Source organism: Chiroxiphia lanceolata, chromosome 5 (assembly GCF_009829145.1).
Source record: "Chiroxiphia lanceolata isolate bChiLan1 chromosome 5, bChiLan1.pri, whole genome shotgun sequence".
In the NCBI taxonomy this organism is placed as follows: domain Eukaryota; kingdom Metazoa; phylum Chordata; class Aves; order Passeriformes; family Pipridae; genus Chiroxiphia; species Chiroxiphia lanceolata.
The window spans coordinates 3,298,480-3,322,229 of record NC_045641.1 but is presented as its reverse complement, the minus strand read 5'-3'; the positions used below and the strand labels follow the sequence as shown (position 1 = coordinate 3,322,229).

Genomic DNA, 23,750 nt, shown 5'->3' with positions numbered 1-23,750 from the left:
GGAACTTGCCACTAAGTTGGTGTTCAGGCAGAAGTTTTCATCTGTATCTGGATGAGAATGCTGTTTTTTCTTATAGGGAAAATAATCCTTGGAGAATGGTGTGGAAGTCAGTGACTAGAGGCAAAGCCTGTTTTCCCTTGCAGAGCAGGACCTTGTTGGTTTCATTGGAAATACTATTAATCTTTTACTTGGAAGCTTTCTGCTTAAAAACACGGTGTATAAACAGCTCTCAACTCCTAAAAGGAGGGAGATGTACTTTCTGTTGTTAAAATGGGATGTAGAAAGAGTTGGGCTATTGCACTGAAGTGTCTCTCAAGACCTGTGCAGCGGTTTTGGATTGCAGTCTGATAAAAGAGTGGTGCTCCTGGCTGTGGGTGTAGTGCTGTTTGAATATGTGCAGTCACTCCTCATGGGACACTTGTGCTGGCATGAGAGGAGAACTGTGTGTCTGATGCCAGTAGAGTTAGGGACTTAGTGAACCGATTTCATGGATATCTGGCACCGGAGATGTTTTTATCTGATTCTGGGCTAATCAGTCATTTTGTAATACCTTTGGATAGATGCCAGTGTACCTCCTTGACTCCAGCAGTGGGGCTTGTACCACTGAAGTTGGTAGTGGTTCTCAGAATTTGATAGCAGTGATAGCTTTAAAATCAAGAATTGTCTTCCATGAAAATCCACCATCTTTTTGTGACTAAGCTGTTCAACTGAGCACAGTTTTAGGGAGCTTATTGTAACAGGTCGTCCAAAACTGCAGTGAGTGGTTTTCTGTGTGTTTGGCTCAAGGTTTCTTAGGCAGAGCAGCTGAGCCCTGCCCTGTGCTGAGCTCCAGGAGCAGCTACAAGTGTTGAGACTGAGAACAGCGTTCATCCTTGCCCTCCTGAGCCCATGGAGTGTTGTTGGCTGGGATGGGAGCGTGAACAGCTTCCTGCAATGCAGGGACATTGTGCAACTGGCAGCTTCCCTCTGAATCTTAAGGGCAAGGGAGGATTTCAGGCTGGAAAAGCAGCAGGGAGCTGTGGCTGGCTGTTACTGTCTGTGTCGCAAAGACACGAGTGCCTGGGGGAGCTGATGAGCCCACCAGGATGCTACAGCAGCCAGAGGAGTGCTCTGTGCTGATGGTGATGATTTTATCATTGCACAGCCTTGGCTGTGACTTAATTTCAGTGCCTGGAGGCCCTCCTCTTTCCACTTCATTGCAGGCTGGAGTAGGAACTCGAATAGAATTTCACTCAAAGTCTAGAATGTGCTGAAAAAGTTCCCTCAAAAATGGACTTTTTTTCTTGGGCACTAATGAAGTGAATGTTTGTAACTTTTTTTAAAATTTGTTACATCTTTATTTCTTTTCTACTTAATATTTGACATTTATTTCATCCAGCAGTTTTCCCCTAGGACTTGAGCTGAGCTGGTTGGTGTATGTTGAGAGTGGGGTTGCTGTCCACAGTGCTCAGCTTTTCCAGGGCTGGAAGTACTGGCAAAGGACTCTCCTGGTAGATCAAAACAAGACCTGCAGTCTTCTGTCTGACAAACAGACACTTGTTCTGTGTCAGATTTGATGTGGACAGTCCTGCTTCCCTGGTTCTTGAGATCATTCCCTCTAGGAAGGCTGAGGAACTCAGCAACCCTTAAGCAAATGGGAGGAATATGCTGTAGCTTGTTTTATCAGTCCTTTTTCTTTTGTTCCAGCAAGTACAGAAGCATGTCTTGCTCGCAACAGACGGTGGGTAATTTAGCAGGAGAGTCTTCAAGAGCATCATTGTTTTGTCACTGCTTCTGAGGGACAGAAAAATATGTGTGAGGGTGTTTATTTTGCTGCACTTTAATCCGGCACCTGGCCAGCTGAAATTAAATGTCAGCATGCGCATCTCCCATTGCTCTGTTGGTCATCCTTAATGATTTTGCTTGCCTTGGAATATATTAACCTTCCTTCCCCCATCGTCCTGCCATTCTTTGTACTACCTTCAACTCTTGAGCTCTGTCGCCTCCCAGCACCCTCTGGAGGGAAGTGCCATCTATCCCGAGACACGGAGGCTGCAGCCCATATTTGCTTTAAGCTGACACGACTGCAGGTTTTCCCTAACTGGGTCAATTGTGCCCTCACTCAGGACACTGTGTCCTCTGGCACTGGTGCTCGTGCTGCCTCATGGCAAACCTGGGCATGGAGCTGTTCAGGCTGTGATGGGACAGTGGACAGGACAAACCTCTTCTGATAACTACAAAACTGCAGCTGGAATAGTTTGTCTGGAGTTGTGCAAAGTGGCAGTCAAAGTGTTGAATATCACTGGTACTTAACTGGTGCTGGTGGGATAGGATGGGAGTAGGTGTCTTCAGCCTTTAGCATGTTCTCCTACAGTTTTCCTACCTCCTGCTCCTTGTGGTCCTCCACTGTCCTTAGTCTGCTCTGCATGTCTTAAGCTCCTCAGCATTTTCTGAGCAACCTGGTCTGGTAAAAGGTGTCCCTGTCCATAAGGACCTGACCCTTCCATAAGGGTTGGAACTGGTTGATCTTTAAGGTCCCTTCCAACCCAGGCCGTTCTACGATGATTTATTACCGTTTTACTTTCTTAGCAGCTCTGTTGTGAAGTCTCCGTAGCTGCTGCTTAGTCTCTAAGGTGTGGGTGTTCTTACCACTGAGCTCCTCTCTCTGATGTGTTGCTTTTCCAAATAAAAGCGGATTAACTTTGGTCCCGTGTCTGTGTAGTGTAGCTGAAGTGTAGAGTTAATTGAGACATGCAGATCCTTAAATTATCCCTGAAATCGTTCAAAGAGCGGCCTGTTCTGCTGCAGGCCGGGCATGAATATGTGAACTCCTGACCGCTCGCTGATCTGGGAGTTCATTGCCTTAAAGGCACAAACAGAAGTGCAGCGAGGTTGACAGAGATACTGCACACTCAGTTCAGCCTAAAATGTCTCCTGGAGAGGCTGATCTTTGCAGTGGTGGGTACTGAAAAAGCGCGACGCGCTGCATCTCTCGCGGGGCCATTTCCATAGGCTTAGTCATGTAGAAAAAGAGTAGGTGGTCAAGAATTAGCGCTGGCAGAGCTAACTCTTGTTCTTTTGCATTGCTAATGACGAGCGCTGTCTTCCACCTCACATCACCAGATGATTTCTTTTGAGAGCTCGGTGGCAGGCAGCCACACTTTGCCCGCAGATTCTTTTGACTCGTGCGTTACACTTCGAAAACGGGCAAATGGAAACTCTGGCAGCTGCCTGACTTCCTCTCAGAAAGAAAAGGGTCCCTTAAATCTCAGCTGGTTCACAGACTCGGTTCAAATGTTTCGCATTTGGATCCGTTCCTATAGCTCTCGGGCCTATATTATTGAAGGAAAAAAAAAAATCTGCTTAATATTCCTGCAAGAGAGTATGTGGAGTGCAAATTACTTAGTTGAGCTGCCTGCAGCTCCTGCAGACGTGGAAAGCTGCTTGGAATGGATGGAAGATCTGCTCGGTTCGTATTAGTATTCCAGGGACCGAGGTGTTCCTTGTGGCACTGCTCGTGTCAGGGTGTGACATGTGTTTATCTGGTGACAAGTGAGCCCTGCACAACAAACAAGAGGTAGTGATGCACAGCCTGCAGGCTCCAATGTCTCCCAAAACTCGTGATGCGCAGGAACAGGACGTACAGGAACAACTGTATTCCCCTGGGAGCTTTAGACAGACTCGTATACCTTAATTTTACCACCCAATATTGTTTGGATTTGGTTCTGAGAAAGTGTGGTTGCTGCTCTGTACGCTCAGATATATGGAGGGGAAGGGCTGGCTAGGGATCCAAAGCCTATCCTAAGTAAATGGTAGGGTTTGTGTGGAAGAGGGATAACTTATAGGGACTTGAGAGCAGACCTAGTTTCGTTTTTGTGAAGAATAAAGTTGAAGAAAATATTACAGCTCTGAGGCTGGAGAAAAAACCGTGTTTTTCCTTGTTTCTCCCAAGAAATTGTCAAGTAATGGCTGGATGCGTTCTGGTTATTTTTCTTTGGTTTGAGAAAAATCATAATTCTTTAAAAAATCCAAAGCCCAACTCCCAGAAATTATGGGTCACTCTGAAGTTTTTTCAGCCATTAGCAGTGAAGTGAATAGATTTTAGTAATCCTATCTGCAGATGTCTTGTCTGAAAAACCCCCAAACTTAATACAGCTTGTTCCTGATTGGCTTCAGCAAGTTAAATATTTTTGTCCATGGTGTTTGTCCTGATCCTTTCTGGGTAACCTGCAGTTGGCTGGCAAAATAAAGGCTTGGGTTATCAGAGTGGCAGAATTTACTGAGCTTTAACCACTGTGAACTTCGTGTTGTTACATCCAAAATGCGTCATGACTTGCTGAGAAGAGCTTGAAAATAGTACAGAGCAAGGTTTTGTCTGTAATTTTAGTAAACATGGACATTGAAGTGAGAGGTCTCCGGAGTGAAGGAAAACTTCCTTTCAAAACTTCCACTTGACACTTTTTTTTTTTTTTTTTTTTGTCAGGAGTCTTGAAATTTATTTTAAACTCCTGATTCATTGGGAACAGCTGACAAAGCTGAGCAGGCCTAGATCTGGTCCTTGGAGAAGCTTTGGAGACCTTTTGGTCAGCAGAGCCATCCTGACAGGAACATAAGGAGTGCGCTGGTGTAGGTCTGGCATCAAGTATCAAGTGCAGAATCCACCTAGAAATCCTCCTTTTTCCCCCCCCCCTTTTTTTTTTTTGTCCCTGGTGGTGTCAGACAGGTGGTGATTCAGCTTCCAAAACAAGCTGCTGCTGGTTTGCAATACAAGTAGAATGAATGTGGAACTGCTCCCCGCAGAAAGAAACATTTCTGGGAAGCAAGCTGGAGTGTTTCCAAACCAGTGTCCCATGGAAGACAAGAAGCATTATTAAAAGAGGCTGAAGGCACAGTAGGGGAGAAGTGTCGTATCTTGACAAGTGCAGCCTGTGGGTGTTGAGCATGGGAGAGAGGTTAAATGACCCTTTCAGATCCTATGTGGTGTAATTCATCCTTTGGAGCTATTTATGTCCAATTATCTATTGGCTGCCATCGGGGTAAATACGGTTTTGGTTTGTGTCGTGCAGACCCAGGGCTGTAACAGTAACCAAAAGGCTGCGTTTCTGTCTGGGTTTGTGGCTGAGTCACTATGGGATTTCTTACAGCACATGCATTTGTTCTATTAGAGTTGGCTTTTCTGAATCAGAATTTATGAGATCTCAAGCTTCAAGCCTCTCGTGTGTTGTCCCAACTTCATAAATGCTGAAGAAGTGGGAGTTAAGAACCCTGCTATTAAACCCAAAATAAACCACTTTCTACATACATTGAGCAAACTTCTGGCTTTCCTCGATTACCTAATGCGGGGAGAGAGCTGATGGTTTTGGCTCTGAGGTGAAAGTAAAACCTGCCCTGTTTTCAGAGTATTTATTTTGAAAAACTTGCACAACTGAGTTTATGGAAGCTTTGTGTTTTCAGACCAAACTCAGCACCTTTCAGGAGCTCTTGAGTGCCCTTGTTTTCCTATTAGATGGTCTCTAAATAGAGCCTTCATCTTCTCCCAGGAAATACTTGCCGGCTTGGGGTTTAATTAAAACCTGGATTTCAGTCACGACAAACTACAGGATGCCAGGAAACACTTTAAAATATTCTCTGAACCTTGTGTCATGCTTAGCAAAGATTTTTACCTTTTTGTAAATAAATAGGGATGTGTTCAGTAAGGATCATTCTATAAATAAACAGAGGCATCCATCATCTGTTAAACTCTTACCTCAAAGCCGAAATTACTGTGGTCAAAAGAACTAAGAACTATTTGATGTTGGTTGCCTGAACTCCCTTCTTTTTTTTCAGGCAATGCATAAATGCAGCAGAAACACTTGTCAGGAAGGGCTTGTGTGTTGAGGTGGTGGGTGGGATGCAGCCAGGACAGCAGTGCTGTCTGATAGTTGGTTGTGCCTGCAGAAGGTGAGGTGGCTTTTTTAGAGGAGACATTTGAAGATCAGCAGCACCAAGTTCCCCAAAGGTTTGCCAAACCCTTCCCAGACTGAAGAACAGTCCTGGAGGGCGTGGGTGTTTTGAATCTCTTTTTTCAAAAGATGAATGCTTATGTGATAGACTGATAACCTGGAACCAGAATTAGGAGCTGGCCTCTGGATGCTGAAGAGGTGGCGTGTGGAAGGTGTACCAGGGGAGAGGAAAGCACAAGGGGAGTTGTGGATGAAGTGCTGGAGTTGGTGTTTCTCACCAAAATGCTGCAGTTGGCATATCTGCCCCGTGACCTGACACATCTTCTGTTTCTCTTCTTGCTTAACTCCCTGAAGAAAATGTAAACTATTATTTTGTTTTTCATCCAGTGCCCGTTCGTCCCATATCGGAGCATTTAAACAATCTGCTTTTGCTTCCCTTTTCTTCTCAGATGAAGCTCCAGAGATGCTGTCTGACCTAGTTTTAACTTCACATGGACTAAAATGGTTGAATTTTATATGCACTGGCAACTTTCCTTTTTGCTTAAATCAGGGGTAGGGATTCTATTCTTAATTAAATACACCACACTGGAGATTTATAGACACTTGGCATGACCTGGCAGGCAAACTGGATAATTCCTGATTGATCTAGTAGCAAGTATTCTTTTTATTTTAGTGCTTTCACATTTAGTTCATTAACAAACTAACAAAAGTTTAACAAACTAACAAAAGTTGAACAAACTAACTGACATATAATGGCACATTCACTGAACGTGAAGGCTTTGGAGTGGCAAACTGGCTTGAGTAAGGCTGAAGTTACCCACATGAAAAGTGATTTTGCTATAATGGAAGTATAAAATGCTTTATCCAGCAACATTTTTGTTTTGCAGATGGCTTATTCAATCAGTATATCAGTCAGCAAGAGTACAAACCTCGCTGGGGGCAGATTATCCCCAAAAGCACCAAAGGTAAGGACATTTCTTAAGATAGAACTGGCAGTATGTGAGTTCTGTCTTGTTCCTTTGAGAATATTGAGCAAGAAAATGATGCTGATGCAAGAAAGGCTTCTCTAGGACAGGTTTTCTAGGGAATGGTTTCTTCAGTGAAAAAGTCTGCAGAGTCAGTGAAATGCAGCCTTGTCTCTGGTTGAGTAAGGAAGACTGCAGGAATACTTGCAGTAACTTCAAGGACAGATCATCACTTCAGTACCAAATCTCAGGATATAGGTTAAACATGAGAACAGTTATCTGTGTTACTGGATTTAATGAATGGAATTGACTCAAACTCAAAGCCAAGAGTGACAAGTAAATACATTGTCTGAACAGGGCGTGTTTTGAATGAGATCTTTTGAAGTCTTTATGTGTTATGTAGTAAATGTAAACTGCAGAATCTTCCTCTGTTGTTCTCAAGGCAGAAACCAGACTTGTAGCAGGATCCTTGACTACAGAGTACAGAACTCACTGTCACACAGCAAATGTAGGATCCAAGGTGACAACTGCCAAATGTAGAGCAGTGTCCCCAAACCCCTTGGGAAGGGTTATCAGGAATACAAGCAGAACACGGGTTATCTTGCTAGTGTTCCTTCCCGTGGATGACACCTGTCCTGAAAGCTTAAGATATCTAAGGAGGTTGGAAAGCAGCTTTAATGGGACAGTTGGGATTCCCTTATGTGTGAGGATAACTGTTGCAAAGGCAGCTGTGCTGTGTCTCTCCATCACCTCCTTGCTCCCATCCCAGGGGTTCATTACCCTGTCAGCTGAGTGTCTGTTCTCACAGCTCAGCCCTCAGGCAGCTCTCAAGTGGGGAGAGAGGGAAGAGGAGCCAAAGGCTGGTTGTGTCCTCACTGCTGGAGAGCTGGAGGGACGGCTCAGAGCTCTTTTGTGAGCACCTGTGTGGCTCCAGGAACACCTTTCCAAGGTACTCAGAGTTGCAGGAGAGTATAAACTTTTACTCTCTGTACTGTCAGTCACCAGATACAGTTTTATAACACACAGAAGAATATTACCTGGGAAAAGTGCTAAGCTAATGAAAGCTTTAAGGTAATGCTTAAAGAAGAGTGAGTTACTAAGTTGCTCTGCTTCTGTATTGAGGTTGTACCTTTCCATGGTTTAAAAATCTCATAATGGAAAACCCTCTCCTCCCTCTTTTTTGAAGGTGATGGGGAAGACAGTCGACCAGGGATGAGAGGTGGCCATCAGATGGTTATAGATGTGCAGACGGGTGAGTAGTTGTTACATTTCTTAATTAACTTAATTATTTAATCCTCTGTTTTCCAGGTTTGGAGGTTCTTTTTTTTTTCAGGTTTTGAGGCAAAAAAATTGCACTTTCTAATAGCTGGATTTAATACTCTGCTTTTTCTCTGGAACTGTATTCCAACTGCCTTCCCCACCCCTTCTTCCCTATTAATTCTCTGTTATGCCTTAGCCATTGCTTTGGCTTAACTAAGAAACCAAGAACAATTGGTTTTTATTTTTTGTCCCTCCTACCCTCTTAGAGCAGGAGCTCAAACAAGAAAAGAGAAATTAAGGATAATAATTTCCCTTGTCTGCTACAGGCTGTGCTCTTTGGAATAGAGCTCAAGCAATAGATCTGATGTGTTGAAACATTCTTTGTATTTTGGTTGGAGTGGCTTCTGATTTCCACAGTGTGCAAGAAACTCCTGTTAAATATAATTTGTTAGACTTTTTTTACAAAAATGTTTCTTGTAGCAGTCTAAAGAATGGTTCAGCCTCTGCTTCAGAGAACCTGCAGAGAAAAGAAAGGGGGCTGTGTATCAGTAACAGTTCCAGTGATAGTTGTTCTCCATAACTTTATGTATCTTTGTCTTGCTTTAATTTGATCAGATTCCCGTGGCACGTCAGCCCTTGCTAAAATAAGGAAAGCATCTACCTGAGTCTTTGCTGTATGAGTGAGAGGATTGTTCTGGGGAAAGGAGAAACGAGATCAGGGTGTGATTAATGGAGAGGAATATAGGGTGGCATGGAGGGAGTTGGCAGAAAAGTGCCTGTGACTGTATCTGTTGTGGTCACACGGACGGGACAGGAGCATGTGACAGGGCAGCACCTTCAGGAGTAATTTGCTAAGTCATAGTGAACAAGCAAAAATGTAGCTGCAGTCTCTGGCTTGTGCTCAGAGTGTAGTTAGAGCTCTGGAGGAAGCACTCGAGTTATTTTGTGTACGAAAGCAAACTTTTTTTTTTTTTTTGGTGGAAGAGGTTTGAGATTGATTAGAACAAAACGCTGCTGGAGGATCGCTGGTGTTTCCCTACAAAGAGGCTGGGAACGCTCCCTAGTGGCCTTGGGAATAAGTAGACAGTGAGTGTTTCACTAGAGCTTGGAAGTAATGTGATCCTTAACTTGGAAATGATAGTCCATCAGACCTTGTGAAAATAATATATCCCTGGTAGTGTGAGCCTTCCTTTCCATTGCTGTTGGTTTTTTTAAGCCCTTGTAAGATCTACCTTGGACTTCACCTTTCACTCTGTTTTAATAAGGCAATAAAAACCATCTGTCTATATACATATATTTTTTTTTTTTCAATTGCACAAAAGTGGCTGGGGAGCACCGACAGGGGTGGAGTCCCAGTGTGGGAGAGCTGGATCTCCCCCTCTCATGCTGGCCCTTTCTTCCTGCAGCTCTGTCCAGTGGTGGTGGGATACCTTCCCAAAGTTTGTGGGCTGTTTGGGAAGTTGCTCTTAGTTTTGCATCCAGGTCCACTGAGGCTTGTACAAGCCAAAATGTTTTTGAGATTATAAGTATTGCCATTTAGTTTGGGTCATAACAGACCAGAGGGAGTTCTTGGGGCTTTTATCCTTAAAACCAGCCACTGGTGATTGCTGGAGTTTTCCTTTTGAATATAGGTAGTATTTAATGAGCTGGTGGGAATTGAGCCAGTTATGTCAGGATGTGTTTTACAGACTGGAGCTGTAAAGCTTCCTGACTAACCTTGAGCAAATCCAGTGTTAATGGAAAAAGGAGCAGTGGTGTGCTCTTTCCTTCAAAGACATCCTCCCTGCCTTACCCACGCACTTGCTGAGTTGTGGGGTTTTTTTTCCTCTTTGGCAACTGAAAAATCATCTCACTTTGCACTCTTTGTTAGAGAGGTGAGGTCCTTCTCAAAAACGAGTGTTTTCTTCAGTTTCAATGTTTTGGAAATGAAGTGAAACACCAAAATCATACTTCTAAGGAGATTCTGAAGTTTCATATCACATAAAATACATGTTGGAAGCAAATTTCCATCTCTGATGGCCAGACCTGCTGTAGCTATAACTGAGCTACAAGTGGTTCTGTGTTTTGATTAACCTCAAGGAAATGTTAACCAGTTATTGTTGACTACAAAAATATGCTTAATTTTAATTTGGTAAATAGCACTGAGCCTGCTGGATGCATGTGTTGGTGTTAGGATAGAGGATATGGATTGGGAAGCAGCTGAGCTGGATCTTATGTTCCTGATGGTGCATTGAATCACTGAGACTCTGTTTATAAGTTTCAGGTAGAACATAGTTTAACTTGGTCTAAACTGCCTTATAGCATGTTTTGTCTTCTTACATAAAAAATAAATTAAAAATGAAGAGTTACTGGTTCTCATAATGCCCTCCATGCTTCTAATCATATTAACACTCAAGACTGGAATGACTCTGTATGGCAGAATTAGGAGGTTGGGTTTGGTAACCACGTACAGAAACATAAACTAGAGCTGAGACCACTGTTAGGTACTGTATGTTATTCCTGCTTTTTCCTGCAAGGTCCATGTCTCATGGAGTTCTCCCTTTGGGAAGCTGGAGAGTTCTCTGTGCTTTTATACAAGGAAGGGGAGGTAATTGGGTCCTGGAGGTAATTGTCACCTGGGTCACAATCCAGGTACATAAATTAAAACAAAAGTATCCTCCAAACAACCCCAGAACTACACAGGAACACAGTGGCATGTGCTGAATGTCAGTCATGGAAGGCTGTTTATGTAGGCCCTGGTGAAATACTTGAGCAGTAAAACACAGGCTTGTGTGTGGAACTGTGTTCCCAGGGCCATTGAGCCCTAATGCAGTTTTGGATGAGGATGTTGGGATCTGGCATTGGTACTTTGTTAACAGAACTTTGAGTCTGCCCTCCCAGGCCTCTTTATAGTTCAGATATGGCACACATTTCAAAATTCCAGTGCTTATTCTGGAAGAAAGTGGGGATGAATAAGTGAATTGCCAAATTCAAGCTTTCAGGAATAACATCAGTGTTTCAGAGCAATACATGTGCTGTGTTTTGGAGATTTGGGTTATAATTCCATAGAAAAGGTGGCATTGATCTCCTCTGCCCTCGTAGGACAGGCACAGTTTTGTGCAAATCACAGTGCAGTCCATAAAGATACACAATTTATTTTGGTAACAGAATTATAGACTATATAGAAATCATCCTGTTTAAAAAAAAAAATCTTGTGTTATGTCCTTCTTTTTTCAACTTTCAGCTTTCAGTTCATTAAGCTAAAGCCTGCTGAAGTTTTCCAATGAGACTGTTGTAGAAACAATAGCAAAACAACCAGGATGATTTCCTTGGGTCTCCATTTCTCTTCTTTTTGGCAAGTGAAACAGTTTTTTGAGGGGAACATATTAGTGGAATGGTGTTTATTGATTTGTTACCTCTGTTCACTCACTGAAGTGCGACTACTCTAATTTTGTTTGTACGTTATTTTGCTTTTCCTTTTGCTGGAAGGAGTTCTGTTTTCCTCCTTTTGTTGGATAAGTGAGAACAAAAGCTGTGGGTTGGGAACACAGGGAGATGCAGAGCCCTGGGCCCAGCGTGCCCATGGTATGTGTGGGCAGCACAGTGGAGACGACAAGGCTGGTTCAAAAGCAGCATGGAAAGATGAAAAAGATGAAGAGAGAGCAGCAGACATGAAGGATGCTGTTTTGCCTGAGGAAAACACTGTTATCCATAAGATATTTAAAGACAGGACTTGTGTACAAGATGAAGGGATCTCTGAAACAAAACACAGATGGCTTCTATGCTCTGAAACACAAACAGCTGCTGAATCCTGGAGGTTACTCAACTTCGTGGTGCTTTCACATTTGAGAGGAAGACTCTATGCCTAGTCTGAAAAAAAAGCTTGGATCCAGCCAACATCTACACTGAACTGTGGCTCAGAAACCGAGGGGTGTGATACTGCACAGAAATTTGGGTCTGGTTTTACATTTGTGCTCTAAGTGCCCCTCACAAAGTGGACAATGCTGCTGGCACATGACTGAATCTGTGGTTCTGCATGGGGAAGTGATGTCTTTTCATAGAAGGCTTTTGAGATACCAGTGGTGTGTCCTTGTGGTGATGAAAACCAACCTCCTGCTGGGCTGTGTCAGCAGGAGCATGACCAGCAGGTTAAGGAGGGGGATGTTCCTCTCTTTGGTCCTCAAGGCCACATCTGGAGTGTGCCTGTGCCCAGTTTGGGCTCTCTGGGACAATAAGGATTGTGTCAAACTGAGAGTCACTGAAGAACCACCAAGGTGGCCAGGGCTGGAGACTGTGATGTGTGAGGAGCTGCTTTGGGAGCTGCTTTTGTGCAGCTGGTAGAAAAAAGGTTTGTGGGAGGGTCTCAGAGCTGTCTTCACGTGGCTGGTGGGAGCATGGAGGTGACCACACTCATTTTGGGGCGGGGGGGGGCAGAGGGATAGGATGAAGGGCAGGATGGGAAACTCCATATTCCAGATATTAGGAATAAAAAAAATGTAATGAAGATAATCAGTCATTGCAGCAGATCTGAGACTGAAATATCCATCCTTGGAGATACTCAGAGTTTAACAAAGTAATTCCCTGTGCAGCCTGGTCCTGCTGTGAGAGGTTTGGGAGGTGACTGATGGATCAGATGACTTGCAGAGGTGTTGTAGGTCCATAATTCTTTCATATTTCATGGAGAACTGTTCTAGCAGACACATGGAGATACCATTTGACTAAAGCATGTAGTTAGATATGTCACCAGGATTGGAATGTATTCACTGTGCCTGTGTATTAGAAGGTGAAACAGGGAGGCTCAGGCACACCAAGCAGCTTTTGTCAGCCTGGCCAGAGCAATTTGCCATGTAACACCCTGGTCAGATGAGGAAGACCCACTGTACCAAAATCCCACCCAGGATTTCATCACATGGGGAAGGTGGAGTTAACAGACAATTCTCTTGGAGAACACGAGTGAACCTGGACTGAAGCTGCCCCAGGATAATTTAGTATTTCACAGGGGTTAGAGAAGGATGCTTTACATACTTGTCTGAAAAATAAAAATTAATGAGAGATCGACAGGAAATATGTTGAATTCTGGGAACATGTGTCCTCTAATTTGAGGAGTGCTCTGGCACCCTTTAGTCATCCAGACAGTAAGGGAGGAGAAGAATTCAGATATTACAGAAACATTTTTGTCTGAGCAAGCAGTTTAGAAATATCCACAGAGCATATTTAATTCAAAGTGTTCAATTTGTATTCAGAACTAAATGTAGAGGAAATACGGTGAAAATGCTAGAGGAGAAATTTGACTTCCTAAACGTAGCTGGTGAAAGCTTTGGGTAAATATAATTACTTTCATGTTTTTTCTTGTTGCCTTGCAGGTAGGTTTGAAAATTCTTCTCTGTCCCTGAAGCAGAATAGAGACTTGCTTTAATAAAGCAGCAGCAATATTGCTGTGTTACACATTGCTTGGATACAGAGGGAGAACTCCTCTCCTCCTTGAGTTCCCCAGTGCTGCCAGAGTAGGAATAGTTATATTGGTGTGAGATTCCTGGGCTCCCTTCTGGCTGCCCCTCTCCTGTGCCTGGAGTTTGTGGTCTCTGCCCTCTTCTTTTGAGTATTTGCTGATATGTTGGTGAGGTGGGAATTGCATCCTGGATCTCTGCATACAAGGTGGAAAAATAACCCTCCCATAAAATCTGAATTAACAGGGAGAACAGAAGGGTGATTCTGGTTGGGGAACATACTGAAGTCTGACTTTTAAAAAAATTTGAAATCGAAAAAAATTTCAAAACCAACCAACTAAAACCAGTCTCTGAATAACACCAAACAACTAACTTTTTCCTTATGACATGGGAGAACCATTGCAAAATTTAGGAGAACTATGAAAAATTATTTTCTTGAAGTAACCAGCAACAGTTGCATTTATGCATTAAAAAATGCTCCTTTTCAGTACAGAAACTTCCTATAAAATATGTATATAGTTCTGCAGTAAGGCATAAAACCAAGAAATGGTAGTCACTGGGTCTAGATAGTGATGGAGCCTTTCTTTGGCGTGAGCTACAGTTTTCCATCCTGATGGAAATGGAGCCTGGCACAGTGGTGGTGTCCCCTTGTGTTCCCAGTGTCACTCTGGGGATGCTCTTGGTGGCACCAGCTGGGTGGTTGTGCTCCTCCCTCACTGCTCACGGGCTGTTTCACTCTGTCAGCTTGGTGTAGGTAACTCTCAGAAGCTGAGTTTTCATCAGATTCATTCAGGTTTGCTATTAAATTTCATGTGAGCCAACAAAGCCTTTCCAGGCAGGCCTGACGTTTTGGCAAGGCCCCAGGAGGATATTTAGCCCGTGCCAAATCTTTTATTTTTCTCAGCTATCAATGAAGCTGTTGTGGTGATGTGGGTTTTGTGAGCTGTGAGAATTTATGTGCACAAAGGGACCTGCTCTTTGCAGGGAACACTGGGAGCCCTGAGTCCAGGAGGAAGGGTAATTAAAGTTAATGAACCAGGGTAACCTTTCCATGGTGATGACCACTATCCTGATGGTAGGTAAGGGTCAGGGACTGGTCCTGTTTTGTAATCCTGCTTCTAACTCTGCTGTTTAATTGGTGTTGGATTAAAAATTGGCCATTACCTCCATAATAGGAGTGGTTTGTGGATTTTAAAGGACTTTTTCAAAGCTCTACAGGTCTTGAGGGGCTTGTTCTTCTTGGACTTGGCTTTGTGTTATGTTTTAATGCAGTCTAAAAATGAAGTATTTTCAGCATTTGAGACTAGATAGTGATGTTTCTATAATGGGAGCAGTTTAGTTATCTCTCTATGGCAGAACAGAGACTTTTCTTAAAGGCTTCCCCTGTTCAGAGGCTTCATCTGGTTTTATCAGTGAGTCTGAGAATCCTTTGGTCTTGCTGTGCATGGAGCAGTTGTGGGTTTGAAGTGAAAGGCCTGAAACACTGACTTTAATTCTTCTACTTACTTGCTTTCGTGCCATCAGGTGAGTTCCTTTATGCAAGGCTTTTCCCTTCAAGAGGATTTCATAATTGAAGTAAATTTTTCTTTCTAAGGGAATGGACTAAACAGAAAAACTTTGCTACTCCTGTCTCAGAAGTCTTGCTGATGTATAAATCTTGCACCAGACAGGGTACAAGCTGAGATGTCATTGATAGACTAAGTGCACAGGATCCAAAATGTTAAATATTGTTCATTTGTCTGTCTGGAATTTTAATCAGAAGGCTGTGGGTTTGATTGCCTCTTATGTAAATGTAGAAATAGAAAATGACTCTGAGAACTGGCTGACTATCAATCTTAAAAACTTCCATTACTAAACCAAACCACATTTCTTTGTCTTGGTGACTGGTTCTGTTCAAAAAGGAGTAGTGTTTTAAGTAAAAATTGTTTTAAATTACTCTTCTGATAGTTTGTCTGCTTGTCACAGGTGTTTTGTTAGGTATTGGCCTGTTTAAAGATGTTTTCTTCAAATAACATTAACATGTCCTTCCTTTTTTTTATCAGAAACTGTTTATTTGTTTGGTGGCTGGGATGGAACTCAGGATCTGGCTGACTTCTGGGCATACAGTGTGAAGGAAAACCAGTGGACCTGCATATCCAGGGATACTGAGAAAGAGGTAAGTTCTGCAAACATCCATATTGTTAAAAATACATGAATTGTTGCCCAGGAAAGTACCCCTTCTGAAGTGCTTGTGTTGAAGTGCAGCTGCAGTGAGAGCCACAGAGTTCAGACCTTCAAGTTCTGAAGACTTTTGAAATGCTTACATGGGGAAAATGTGAGCTGGCTGTGGCTTTGAAGTGTTAAGATTCCTGGAGGGGAAAGGTTTGTTTCTCAAAAGCAGAACGATCGGCCAAAAATCAGCTCAGCGAGTGGAACATGAGTTTAAGTAATTTTATATGGCTGAACAACCAGACTTATCACAGAATCACAGAATGGTTTGGGTTGGAAGGGACCTTAAAGATCATCCAGTTCCAAACCTCCTGCCATGGGCAGGGACACCCCCCACTAGAAGGTTCCAAGAAGAACTTGGTAAGCAACCTCTCAGACCCAGTGCTGGTGTTGAGCTTCAGAAACAAATTGTTTATTTTTTTAACTTCTGTCAAAAACGAGTCGAAAGGGACAACTAACGGATGGAATTCTAGAGAACAGGGGTAACTGCCAAAGGCTACACAACCCCAAGAGCTTTCGTGGAATTCGTTTGGGCCATTTTCTTTGGCCTGTTTTGCTCCGTGTTTGACGTATGAAAACTGAAATGAATGTAGCTTGGGTTATAGGAGGTAACAAAAAAAAAAAAAAGTCCAAGAGCTTTGGCTTCTACAGTTCATTTTACTGTGCACTGTGAAATGTTCAAGTTTTGTGTGGTTATTGTGTTTTGAGTTCGTTACTTGTTCTGTCAGAGCATAACTTCAGGAGATTCTTGCAGCCTCTTCGTGAAGGTGTGAAAAATTCGAGAATCCATCACTTTTTGAGAAATTCATGAGTTAATTTCTTCAACTATTTGAAAAAAAAAAAGTATAAAAATGTCTCATTTCTCATTTGTGTTTTCCCAGTTTCTTGTCATGGCTAATTTTGTGAGCTTCCGTACGAGATTAAATAACTTTTTAATATTGTCATTTTTTTCCCCAGCAAAGGTTTTTAGAGGTTGCAGTCAAGTAGGACAAAGAGCCTGTGCTGGAAAAAAAAATAAAAAAAAAAAATCTCACAGTGAGGCACTTCCTGTTGCCTTCAAATCTGTTTTGTAACATCCTTTACAAAATGGGCAATAACAAAACTGAACATGATACTCTGATTTCTATCATAACAGAGATGTGTAAAGGTAAAGTTTTTATATTTATGTACTGTTTAGTACATACATTTGTTGTGCTCAGGATGGAATGAAATAGGGCCTTCCTGAAAAGAGGTTACTGTAATTTCTTCCTGTACAATCCAGTGTGGGTCAGACTGGTGTTTAAGGGATTAATTTCCTTTCTTACTGGGATCCTGCTGCATCAAGTTGAGTTTCTGTAAAAGTTAGAAGGCCTGGCTGTGATGGTTTCACCTCAAGTTCCTCGTACCTGACTCTAGCAGGGCTAACACCAGGTTGGGAGGAAGGAGGGATACACAGAAGGAGGGTTGTGGAGGAGACACAGTTGAAGAGATGTGAGCTGATACAACGAAGAGGCTATAAAGAGATTTTGGAGGGAAAAAAGTTACAGGGTGTAATGGAAGATCAGGAAACCCAAATGGAAGATGGGAAGGGTCTAGGAGTGAGAGAAAGGAAGATAGAGGAATTTTTAAAGAGTGGAGGATAGTTGAATGTATTGAGGATGTACTTAAAAGAGAAAAGTGTGAAGCAATGTGGGTGGCTTTAGAAAGGGAATTCTATAAGGACTCTTTGTGACAAGCTTGAGAGGTGGGCCCGTGGAGTTCAACAAGGCCAAGTGCAAAGTCCTGCACATGGACTGGGGCAATCCCAGGAACAAACAGAGGCTGAACAGAGAATAGATTAAGAGCAACCCTGAGAAGAAGGACCTGGGGGGAGGAGAAGCTCAATATGTCTCGGCTGTGTGCACTCACAGCCCAAAAAGCTCAGTCATATCCTGGGCTGCACCAAGGGAGGGGATTCTGACCCTCTGCTCTGCCCTGGTGAGACCCCACCTGCAGAGCTGCCTCCAGCTCTGGGGGACCAACATCAGAAGCTGCTGGAGTGAGTCCAGAGGAGGCCACAGAGATGCTCCAAGGGCTGGACCCCCTCTGCTCTGGAGCCAGGCTGGGAGAGCTGGAGGTGTTCACCTGGAGAATAAAAGGCTCCAGGGAGACCTGAGAGTCCCTTCCAGGGCCTAAAGAGGCTCTGAGAGAGCCAGAGAGGGACTTGGGGCAAGGGCATGTAGTGACAGGACAAGGGGGAATGAGTTTAAATGGAAAGAGAGTAGGTTTTAAAGGGATATTGGGAAGAAATTCTTCCCTGTGAGGGTGGGGAGGCCCTGGCACAGGTTGCCCAGAGCAGCTGTGACTGCTGCATCCTTGGAAGTGTTCAAGGCCAGGTTGGACAGGGCTTGGAGCAATGTGGTCTAGTGGAAGGTGTCCATGCCCATGGCAGGGGGTTGGAGCTTAGATGACCTGTAAGGTCCTTCCAACCCAAACCATTCCGTGATTCTGTGATATGATCTGCAGTGTTGTTCAGAAGGAGAACTGCTGAGCCACAGTCCAGGGGTTTGGTGACCTACTGAGATACAGTACTTGGAAGCCAGCAGTGGGTTGCTTTGTCTTTTTTTTTTTTTCTTGTATTTTTCCCCCCAAAAAGTCTGGATGAAACCTGATTTAGAAATGAAAAGGTCAATCTCAAATGCTGAGAAGAAAATTCAAAAACAAAAACTCCAGATGTTTCTCTAATAGGGACATAAACTGTTCACAAACAATTTGCAAAAAGGAAATGTCTGTTGACGTGGAATTTTAAAAAATATTCAGGGTAGATTCCAGTAGAGCTTAATATTGCTGTTTTGTTGTATTGTGCTGGTTCTGCTTCTGGCTCTTTTGTTCTAATTAATCAGTGACAGTGGTTAAATTAGGCATTCAATAATTAAGCTTGGGCAAAAACAGAATACGGTAAAAATTGCATCTTATCCAGTGTTATTGTGGGAATAATGCACAGGAATGGTTTTGGGATAAAGGTACCAGAGCTTCTGTTGCAATGCATCTTGAAAAGGTTGTGTGACTTTAGTGAACACTTTTGCTGCTGTTTTTCAAAATTTGCCAGTGAGGTCTCTCTTTGTCACCTGTTGTTGCATTTGTCTTTTTTAACAGACCATCAAAGCTAATTTTCCATAACTGTTTTTCACGGAATCATTGAATAGTTTAGGTTGGAAAAGCCTTCTAAGGCCATCATCTCCAACTGTCAACCCAGCACTGCCAAGGCCACCACTGACCCCTGTCCCCAAGTGTTGCATCCACATGGCTTTTAAATCCCTCCGGGAATGGGGACTCCACCCCTCCCCTGGGCAGCTGTGCCAGTGCTTGACAACCCTTTCAGTGAAGAATTTTTCCATTATATCCAATCTAAACCTCTTCTGGCACAACTTGAGGCTGTTTACTCTTGTCCTGTCCTTTTTTCCCTGGGAGCAGAGCCTGACCCCCACTTGGCTCCCCCCTCCTGTCAGGGAGTTGCAGAGAGCAAGAAGGGCCCCTCTGACCCTCCTTTTCTCCAGGCCAAGCCTCCCCAGCTCCCTCAGCCACTCCTCATCAGACTTGTGCTCCAGACCTTCCTCAAGCCTGCATCCTTCCAGAGAGATGCTCCATGGAGCATCTCAGGACCTCTCAACTTACCCTCAACTTCTGTCTCCTCTGTGGGGTCTGTGACAGCTCTCTGAGTCAGTTGGCATGAGGCACAGCTAAAACATGTTTAGTTTGAACCTTTAAAGGTTTTTACCCTGAACCAGGGGGAATCTTGCGACAAATGCCTTTGTCTCTGAGGTTTATTAGAGGTTGTATGTCAGCAGACCTTTTCAGGACTAGGAAATAAATAGTTTTGAAAAAACAAACCTTGTCATTCCTTGGGCATTTTGATTCTAGGCCAGTGTCAGTTAATAGAGAAACTTAATGTGTGTGTTTTGGTGTCTAATATTTCTGGTTTCCAAGCAGCAACTTTCTCTTTCGAAGAGTAATTTAGTGAAATTCAGCACAGGAGGAGAGTTTTAAGTCTAGGAAAAACTTCCTTTGGTGTAAATTGATAATCATGTGGATTTTGAAATAGGATCAAAATGCTAAGGGACATTGATGCCTCTGGAGATGAGATAAATGAGACTAAAGCAAGGATGATGTTGACATACTTTGTATGGCACTGCCATTCTTGTACCTTGTTTTAGGATTTCCTGGAGACAAGAGATGGGGGATCTCCCTTCAAACAGTGTCACTGCATCAACTGGTACCTTCTGTGGTGCTTATTTGTAAACACAGTACATTGACTCATCCTCATTCTGGCTTCTTCAGAGGGAAAATCCTGCTCACAAATCAGCTCTCTGAAGGACATGAAAATTGTGTCAATGGGTTAAATTCAGGTGACACTGTGTTTCTCTCAAAAACTTTTAAGTGTTTTCTTGCCAAAGGTAGAAGTGAAGGTCTTGTCATGGTTTAACTGCTTGAGAGGATAAGTCTTTTCTCACAATGAAAGAAATATAGGTCAACAAGTGCCTCCTGTTCAGTAGGTTCAAAATGATCTAGAAAATGGGTGTATTGTGAGGTGACAGTTTGCAGTGAACACCAAGTGCTTTTCCAGGATGCTGCAAGTAAAAGCTGACAAGTGTAGAAAGATCTAATGGTGAGAGCCAGGGGGAAATTCAGCTGCTATTGTATTTCCAGTTAAATTTTCTCCAGTCTCTGCATACATTTCTTTACATTTATTGACATGGATGAATTTACCCAAAGCTTTCAGTGTCATATTACCACAGAAGTAAGAGCTTGTGACTGATCTGTTGGGTGTGATGCAGCAATACATGAGCTTATCTATGTCAGGCTTTTACCCTGTGCTGTTTTAAGTGTAGGAATTGAACTAGTCTCAAATACTGACTTCCTCCCACAGATGGTGATACAGTTTGGAAGACACTTTAAGCAACTTGAGGGTTTTTTGTTTCAAATATTGTGATGTTTACGGACTCGAGATCTAATACACTGAGTGTGCCATGTCCTGCTGCTGAGCAGTTCCAGTTGTACAGATGCTCAGCTGAACGAGATGCCTGGTGCCACAAAAGCACATAGGGAGAAAGCAGCTGTCCCTGAAAGAAACTTGGATACTGCAGACATACCTCGGAGCCAACTTCCTAAATAGTGCAAATGCCTCCAAAAGTAGGGACAAAGACGGCAGATGCTGAAGTGAACCAAGTGAAAAGTATCCCAGGCTGATCCTAAATATCGCAGGCTAATGGCTTATTTTCCTCCCTGCTTAGTAGCATAATGGTTTTAAAATGTTCTAAGCCAGTATTCTTTCAAGAGAATGTTAGAGAGAGACTTTCAGATATGCCTGACTGACGTCTCCAGTGATTTCTACTTAGGCAGCCTAAAGCAAAAACACCCCGTTGAGGGAACAGCACCTCAGTTTTTTATTTATTTATTTTAGAATAAACTTTTTGGAAAGGTTTTCAGCTTTTAAAGGTAACTTATGTGCTTATGCTACCTTATGTGCCTAAGGAGTTCTGTCCTCTTAACCCTAGTTTATTTGTGGTTTTGTTTTTTTTTTTTAACTTTGACATTTTTTTAGAGAAAAGGTCATCCATATTTGAAAACAGCTCCGGGTCTTAAGTTATTCAGTTCCCTCACTTAGGTGCCTGTAGTTCTTGCTTCCAGCATGAAAAAAAGCCCAGAAAACCAGCCAAATTTCAGTTACTCCTCACGCCAGGTGTTTGAATGAGTGGAGGTCCCTTTCCTGCACATGCTGGTGTTGAAGTCACGCTCATGGAGAAAGGAGTATTAAATAAATGGATTATGCCTGGTGTTCTGGAGGTTGCACAACTCTGGCAGTCCCAGAACTTGTGCGTGGCAGTCTCCAGATTACATCTGAATTTCCAAGTCATCATAAAGCCTTCAGCTGCAAAGTAAAACTGCTTTTAGTCCTTGAAGTGAAGCGTCAGGCAGAGCTGATTTGTGGCATTTATGTCCCGATAAAAATCACCACTTCAGCTGCAGCTTAGGATGAGTTTAATGCTCTGATCCCTGGTCTGGAATGGAACTTTATTTTACTTATGTGACTTTATTAGGACATTGTCACATCATCCTAATGCATGTTGCAGTTCCCTGTAAATTGTAGATGAGGCAGTGTGCAGTCCTGCTCGGGTGGCTGTGGATCCATCTCAGGGAAGAGGACGTTATTCAAATGTTTGAAGTGTTACAGAATTTTCAGGTGAAGATTCAGTGAAGAGGTTGATACTGGTACAGGGAATTCTGATTTATATCCTTTTGGCTTTTGAAGACACAGAAATATGCACCTGTAAGATGAGCCAGCTGGAATCCCTGGACCCCAGCATTTCACACTGAAGGGATGAAGAAAAAGGATTTGAAAGAAACAGGAGAGTATGTGGAGGTAGAAGGTGGGAGGAAAGCTTTTTGTCTTGCCAGCAAAGTGAAAGTGGCTTCACACACCAGTAGACTTCACCTTGGGAATAGTCTCTTATTTCAGCTGCACTGAGAGAGACTTTTGTTACATTAACACTCTTCAAGCTGTTCAAATACTGAAATCCCTAAAGAAATATCAGTTATCCCAAGATGGTAACACAGGGGAAGCGGTCTGAAGTAGTAGCATTGACAAATTCTTCACTAAATTGTCTGCATAATTACATGCTTGAAAGTATAGTAAGTTTTCGTGGACCTTGCTCCTGAAGCATTTTAACCACTGGGTTTTGGAGTTAATTAGGGATTTGAGCTTTCTGGACTGTCTTGAGACTGGCAGAATGGATGGTGCATTGATGTGTTGAGTTCTCAGACTTACCTGAAAGAGCTTAGTGTGTTTAATAGGACTTAATCCTTGAAATTTCCAAGGCTTGCATGTGATGGAGTTGTTATTGGTACATATTGATATGGTATTCAGGAACTGTTGGGCTCTAGGAGATTAAACAGCCACTTCTATGACTTTCTAACACCTTTGAGAGCAAACTACTCTCTGTCTTCACTTGTCACAAACATCTGAGAGCCTGTGGCACTCAGAAGATTTAGACTTAGGCTTTAATGTTTGTCTGTCACCAGCTTTTCAAGGACAATTAATTAAAAAAGAAACCCAGAAAACTTCTAAAATTGTAACCTTGCTGCACCCTGATCTTTGTGGCTAAACAGTTTATAAAGGACTAGTTAATTGTTTTCAGCCTGCTGGTCTGTGAGTGGGACTGAGGATCAGCATCTGTGGAAAAATCTCTCTTGGCTGGACCTTTACTGGCCATTGTTACTGGTAATGAGAGGACAGCGTGACCTTGTGGTTCATGCAAGAATGACCTCATTCAACATCCTGCAATTGTTAATGGGGTTACTTAAACTGGACACACGAGGGACGTTGTCCTGAGGGCCCATCTCGGAGCTGGTCAAACCTGTGGTTCTCTGGTGGGTCATCTCTTAGATTTCATCAGTGTTGCTGAAAGCAAAGCTGAGCAGTTGATGTGGAGCAAACTGTGATTTACGTGATAAAATTTAAGACGTTATCATTTTTTTTCACATTTCACCAGTGTGAGCAGTGCTTGGTTTGCAGGTAAATTGTCCCTCTTGTTAGATATAGCACAGAATTTATGTCCTTCTGCTGCAAGGTTTCAGCTACTGCTCTTGTTTGCATTTGTAAGCTGAATCACTTAGACTGGATGACTTACTTTTGATTGTAAACTAAAGCCTAGACAAGACCTTCATACACATTCCTGTAGCCTTCTTCAAATAAATTAGTCACAGAATGATTTGGATGGGAGGGACCTTAAAGATCATCCACTTCCACCTCTTGTCGTAGGACAGGCACACCTTCCACTATCCCAGGTTGCTCCAAGCCCCATCCAACCTGGCCTTGAACACTTCCAGGGATGGGGCAGCCACAGCTTCTCTGGGCAGCCTGTGCCAGGGCCTCACCACCCTCACAGTGAAGAATTTCCTCCTAACATCTAATCTAATTGTCTCCCCTTTTAGGTTAAAACCCCTTTGTCCTA

General features: G+C 43.0%; 1 protein-coding gene across 1 annotated transcript in view; it reads left to right on the top strand.

Moving 5' to 3' along the window:
- The window catches only part of MKLN1 (muskelin 1), a 94,191-nt gene that overhangs the window by 34,401 nt on the left and 36,040 nt on the right, over nucleotides 1-23,750 (top strand). Inside the window, exons 7-9 of the mRNA XM_032687266.1 lie at nucleotides 6,809-6,886; nucleotides 8,073-8,138; nucleotides 15,615-15,727. Coding sequence (XP_032543157.1) covers nucleotides 6,809-6,886; nucleotides 8,073-8,138; nucleotides 15,615-15,727 — 257 coding nt within the window. The remainder of the gene's footprint in view (nucleotides 1-6,808; nucleotides 6,887-8,072; nucleotides 8,139-15,614; nucleotides 15,728-23,750) is intronic.